Source organism: Salmo trutta, chromosome 39, assembly GCF_901001165.1.
Source record: "Salmo trutta chromosome 39, fSalTru1.1, whole genome shotgun sequence".
Lineage (NCBI taxonomy): Eukaryota > Metazoa > Chordata > Actinopteri > Salmoniformes > Salmonidae > Salmo > Salmo trutta.
In genome coordinates, this window is record NC_042995.1 from 11,040,840 (window position 1) to 11,047,003 (window position 6,164).

The 6,164-nt window shown below is 48.4% G+C and overlaps 1 protein-coding gene across 1 annotated transcript in view; it reads right to left on the minus strand.

Moving 5' to 3' along the window:
* Positions 1 to 5,142, minus strand: part of tmem255b (transmembrane protein 255B) — a 19,758-nt gene extending 14,616 nt beyond the window's left edge. Inside the window, exons 1-3 of the mRNA XM_029740633.1 lie at positions 5,076 to 5,142; positions 3,610 to 3,752; positions 2,561 to 2,623 (exon numbers count right to left, since the gene is read on the minus strand). Coding sequence (XP_029596493.1) covers positions 2,561 to 2,623; positions 3,610 to 3,752; positions 5,076 to 5,142 — 273 coding nt within the window. The remainder of the gene's footprint in view (positions 1 to 2,560; positions 2,624 to 3,609; positions 3,753 to 5,075) is intronic.
* Positions 5,143 to 6,164: the final 1,022 nt, after the last annotated feature.

The window sequence follows — 6,164 nt, forward strand, 5'->3', positions numbered from 1 at the left end:
TAACCTACAATGGATCCAATATACAGTTCCTGTGTAACCTACAATGGATCCAGTATACTGTTCCTCTGTAACCTACAATGGATCCAGTATACAGTTCCTCTGTAAGCTACAATGGATCCAGTATACAGTTCCTCTATAACCTACAATGGATCCAGTATACAGTTCCTCTGTAACCTACAATGGATCCAGTATACAGTTCCTCTATAACCTACAATGGATCCAGTAAACAGTTCCTCTATAACCTACAATGGATCCAGTATACAGTTCCTCTATAACCTACAATGGATCCAGTATACAGTTCCTCTATAACCTACAATGGATCCAGTATACTGTTCCTCTGTAACCTACAATGGATCCAGTATACAGTTCCTCTGTAACCTACAATGGATCCAGTATACAGTTCCTGTGTAACCTACAATGGATCCAGTATACTGTTCCTCTTTAACCTACAATGGATCCAGTATACTGTTCCTCTGTAACCTACAATGGATCCAGTATACAGTTCCTGTGTAACCTACAATGGATCCAGTATACTGTTCCTCTGTAACCTACAATGGATCCAGTATACTGTTCCTCTGTAACCTACAATGGATCCAGTATACTGTTCCTCTGTAACCTACAATGGATCCAGTATACAGTTCCTCTATAACCTACAATGGATCCAGTATACAGTTCCTCTATAACCTACAATGGATCCAGTATACAGTTCCTCTATAACCTACAATGGATCCAGTATACAGTGAGTTGTAGAGGAAGACATGGTGATCCAACCAGATACATGACACCAGACAGACCTGTTAAATAAATGACTAACCTAGAAAGATCTAGGTAGAGTCACTGATACCCAGGGGGCCGAGCGGTGCCTCCATGGCACACTGTGTCCCTTTCGGAGAGGTTTCTGTCATCCTAATGCTTCATCCAATACTAACACAATTTCCTGTGTTCTCACCCGAGCTCTAAGCCAATCACATTCACTTCCCTGACCACACGTCCAATCATGTGCATTGACCGGGAACATTACAGTAGAACACTAATCTAATTTGCCGAAGGCTCAGAAATGGCCCTCTGCTATAAACTGTTTTCTAAACTCATGATGTTGGTAACATAACCTGTGTATTGTTGATTTGATGTCCCATCAATAGGAAGGCAAGGTAATGACATCCCCATATTGTTACCTACTGTTCTGTGCCTTCATGTTTACAAATGCCAAAGTGGCAGACATGGGAATCCTGTTAGAGTTAGAGTAAGGGGTTAGGGGTTAGAGGTTAGGGGTTAGGGGTTAGAGGTTAGAGGTTAGGGTTAGGGGTTAGAGGTTAGAGGTTAGGGGTTAGAGGTTAGGGGTTAGAGGTTAGGGTTAGAGGTTAGAGGTTAGGGTTAGGGGTTAGAGGTTAGGGGTAAGGGTTAGAGGTTAGAGTTAGGGGTAAGGATTACGGGTTAGAGGTTGGGGTAAGGGTTACGGGTTAGAGGTTAGGGTTGGGGTAAGGGTTACGGGTTAGAGGTTAGGGTTGGGGTAAGGGTTACAGGTTAGAGGTTAGGGGTAAGGGTTATGGGTTACGGGTTAGAGGTTAGGGTTGGGGTAAGGGTTACGGGTTAGAGGTTAGGGTTGGGGTAAGGGTTACAGGTTAGAGGTTAGGGGTAAGGGTTATGGGTTAGGGGTTAGAGGTTAGGGTTACGGGTTAGAGGTTAGGGTTAGAGGTTAGGGGTAAGGGTGACGGGTTAGAGTTTAGGGGATAGGGGTAAGGGTTACGGGTTAGGGTTAGAGGTTAGGGTTAGGGGTAAGGGTGACGGGTTAGAGGTTAGGGTTGGGGTAAGGGTTATGGGTTAGGGGTTAGAGGTTAGGGTTACGGGTTAGAGGTTGGGGGTTAGAGGTTAGGGGTAAGGGTGACAGGTTAGAGTTTAGGGGATAGGGGTAAGGGTTACGGGTTAGGGGTTAGAGGTTAGGGTTAGGGGTAAGGCTTAGAGTTTAGGGTTACGGGTGAGGGGTAAGGGTTACGGGTTAGAGGTTAGGGTTAGGAGCAAGGGTTAGGGGTTAGAGGTTAGGGTTAGGGGTAAGGGTTAGAGGTTAGGGGTAAGGGTTAGGGTTTAGAGGTTAGGGGTAAGGGTTAGAGGTTAGGGGTAAGGGTTAGGGTTTAGAGGTTAGGGGTAAGGGTTAGGGTTTAGAGGTTAGGGGTTAGGGGTAAGGGGTAAGGGATTAGGGGTTGGGGTTAGGGTTAATGGTTAATGTCAGGTTAGGGGTAAGGGATTAGGGGTTAGGGTTAAGGGTTAATGTCAGGTTAGGGGTAAGGGTTAGGGTTAACGTCAGGTTAGGGTTAAGGGTTAGGGGTAAGGGGTTAGGGTTAAGGGTTAACGTCAGTTTGGGGTTAAGGGTAAGGGTTAGGGGTAAGGGTTAACATCAGGTTAGGGTTAGGGGTAAGGGTTAACGTCAGGTTAGGGTTAGGGGTAAGGGTTAACGTCAGGTTAGGGGTAAGGGTTAACATCAGGTTAGGGTTAGGGGTAAGGGTTAACGTCAGGTTAGGGGTAAGGGTTAATGTCAGGTTAGGGGTAAGGGTTAAAGACTCACCATGGGTCTTCGATTCTCTAGCAAATTAATTCCAACGATCCCCAAGAACGCTCCGAAACTCAGCTGGAGAAAGAGAGAGAGGGGAAGAGGTTTAGAACGGGTTACACTTTATTTACAAAGATTATTGACTTTCCACTCGAGGAGAGAGTTCAGTCTGTTGTTATGGTGATAACTGTGGTGCTAGAGGAGAGAGTTCAGTCTGTTGTTATGGTGATAACTGTGGTGCAAGAGGAGAGAGTTCAGTCTGTTGTTGTGGTGATAACTGTGGTGCTAGAGGAGAGAGTTCAGTCTGTTGTTGTGGTGATAACTGTGGTGCTAGAGGAGAGAGTTCAGTCTGTTGTTATGGTGATAACTGTGGTGCTAGAGAACAGAGTTCAGTCTGTTGTTGTGGTGATAACTGTGGTGCTAGAGGAGAGAGTTCAGTCTGTTGTTGTGGTGATAACTGTGGTGCTAGAGGAGAGAGTTCAGTCTGTTGTTGTGGTGATAACTGTGGTGCTAGAGGAGAGAGTTCAGTCTGTTGTTGTGGTGATAACTGTGGTGCTAGAGGAGAGAGTTCAGTCTGTTGTTGTGGTGATAACTGTGGTGCTAGAGGAGAGAGTTCAGTCTGTTGTTGTGGTGATAACTGTGGTGCTAGAGGAGAGAGTTCAGTCTGTTGTTATGGTGATAACTGTGGTGCTAGAGAACAGAGTTCAGTCTGTTGTTATGGTGATAACTGTGGTGCTAGAGGAGAGAGTTCAGTCAGCTGTTGTGGTGATAACTGTGGTGCTAGAGGAGAGAGTTCAGTCTGTTGTTATGGTGATAACTGTGGTGCTAGAGGAGAGAGTTCAGTCTGTTGTTATGGTGATAACTGTGGTGCTAGAGGAGAGAGTTCAGTCTGTTGTTATGGTGATAACTGTGGTGCTAGAGGAGAGAGTTCAGTCTGTTGTTATGTTGATAACTGTGGTAACGTCCTAAATGGCACCCTATTACCTTTGCAGTGCACTTCCTTTGACCAGAGTGGGCCCTGCATAGGGAATAGGGTACAGTTTGGGATGCTGCCAGTGACTCACAGTGATGCCAGGGTAGTATCCAGCGACAGCCACGTTCCCGGTACGGGTGGCAGAGACCAGTCCCACCACTAGAACCACAACAGACAGAGACAACAGGGAGATGGTCACCCATAACGCTGTCCTCCGGCGCTTCATATACTGAGCTGGAGAGATGGGAGGGAGGGGAGAGAGAGAGAGAGAGAGAGGGAGAGAAAGAGACAGAGAGAGTGAGAGAGAGAGAGAGAGAGGGAGACGGACAGCGAGACAGACAGAGAGCGAGGGAGAGAGAGAGAGAGAAAGAGACAGAGAGAGTGAGAGAGAGAGAGAGAGAGAGGGAGACGGACCGCGAGACAGACAGAGAGCGAGGGAGAGAGAGAGAGAAAGAGAACGTGAGAGATGGAGAGAGAGAGACAGAGAGAGAGAGAGAGAGAGAAGAGAAAGGGAGATGATGAGAAATACCATAATCAACTCCATGCTTATGATGTAGACAAACACACCACACACACTGAATTTGTCAATAGACTCAACCTTCTTGTCCGCATAGAGTCAGACATTAGAGACAGAAAAGCTCAAACAAACTAACTAGGTTTGACTCAGGAGAAGACAGCAACAACAACACATAGCCATCCAGACAGACAGACCGCCACCCAGACAGACAGTCATCCAGACAGTCATCCAGACAGTCATCCAGACAGACAGACAGACAGACAGACAGACAGACAGACAGACAGACAGAAAGCAACGACAACACATAGCATCCAGACAGACAGACAGCAACAACAACAGACAGACAGACAGACAGACAGACAGACAGACAGACAGACAGACAGACAGACAGACAGACAGACAGACAGACAGACAGACAGACAGACAGACAGACAGACAGACAGCAACGACAACACATAGCCATCCAGACAGACAGACAGTAACAACAACACATAGCCATCCAGACAGACAGACAGTAACAACAACACATAGCCATCCAGACAAACAGACAGTAACAACAACACATAGCCAACCAGACAGACAGACCGCCACCCAGACAGACAGTCATCCAGACAGACAGACAGCAACAACACATAGCCATCCAGACAGACAGACAGTAACAACAACACATAGCCATCTATACAGACGGACAGCAACAACAACACATAGCCATCCATCCATCCATCCATCCATCCATCCAGACAGACAGACAGACAGACAGACAGACAGACAGACAGACAGACAGACAGACAGACAGACAGACAGACAGACAGACAGACAGACAGACAGACAGTATCTCTAACTGCACTTTCCATTTCACACTGTGTGCAATTCTCGCTGCTGTAAACTTTCTGCTGATGATGCAGAGCAAGTTAAATACTTTATCATCTATTGGAGGCTATAAGCTGTGGGTGTCAGCATTACTGGATCAATTCATTATATACATGAAATAAGGCAGATGCTGTGGTCAGAAACATTGGGTAATTGAATCATGACTTTACCTGTGGGGTCCAGGACATCTGTTGTTGTTTGTGGTGGTGGTTGTTGTTGTGCCGTTGGCTGCTGCATTGTGCCGTTATTAAAGTCTTTAGGGTACTAGAATAACAAACAGCCTAGTAGCCTATCTAAAGTTGGTTATGGGGCAGCCTATACAGCAGAAATCCACATGCGAATGGACGATACTCTGTTTTACAGCGTCCTTCCTTCCAGCGCGCCCTGCCAGGTGACGGTCTCCACCTCTGTTTTACAGTGTCCTTCCTCCCAGCGCGCCCTGCCAGGCGACGGTCTCCGCCTCTGTTTTACAGCGTCCTTCCTCCCAGCGCGCCCTGCCAGGCGACGGTCTCCGCCTCTGTTTTACAGCGTCCTTCCTCCCAGCGCGCCCTGCCAGGCGACGGTCTCCACCTCTGTTTTACAGCGTCCTTCCTCCCAGCGCGCCCTGCCAGGCGACGGTCTCCACCTCTGTTTTACAGCGTCCTTCCTCCCAGCGCGCCCTGCCAGGTGACGGTCTCCACCTCTGTTTTACAGCGTCCTTCCTCCCAGCGCGCCCTGCCAGGTGACGGTCTCCACCTCTGTTTTACAGCGTCCTTCCTCCCAGCGCGCCCTGCCAGGTGACGGTCTCCACCTCTGTTTTACAGCGTCCTTCCTCCCAGCGCGCCCTGCCAGGTGACGGTCTCCACCTCTGTTTTACAGCGTCCTTCCTCCCAGCGCGCCCTGCCAGGTGACGGTCTCCACCTCTGTTTTACAGCGTCCTTCCTCCCAGCGCGCCCTGCCAGGGTGACGGTCTCCACCTCTGTTTTACAGCGTCCTTCCTCCCAGCGCGCCCTGCCAGGTGCGGGTCTCCACCTCTGTTTTACAGCGTCCTTCCTCCCAGCGCGCCCTGCCAGGTGACAGTCTCCTCTTCGCGCCAAACTAGGAATCCGTCACATCACCTGTCTCGCGGGACGGGCGGATGGAGTTCAATAATAACTCCAATGAAGAAGTGTCGAATCACGTTTAATAAAATACGTCTCCCAAGTTTAATCAGTAATGTTTTCGTCACCCAACACCGTCTGACGGTTAGGTTAGTTAGAAGATCCTCTCTCTGCCAACTT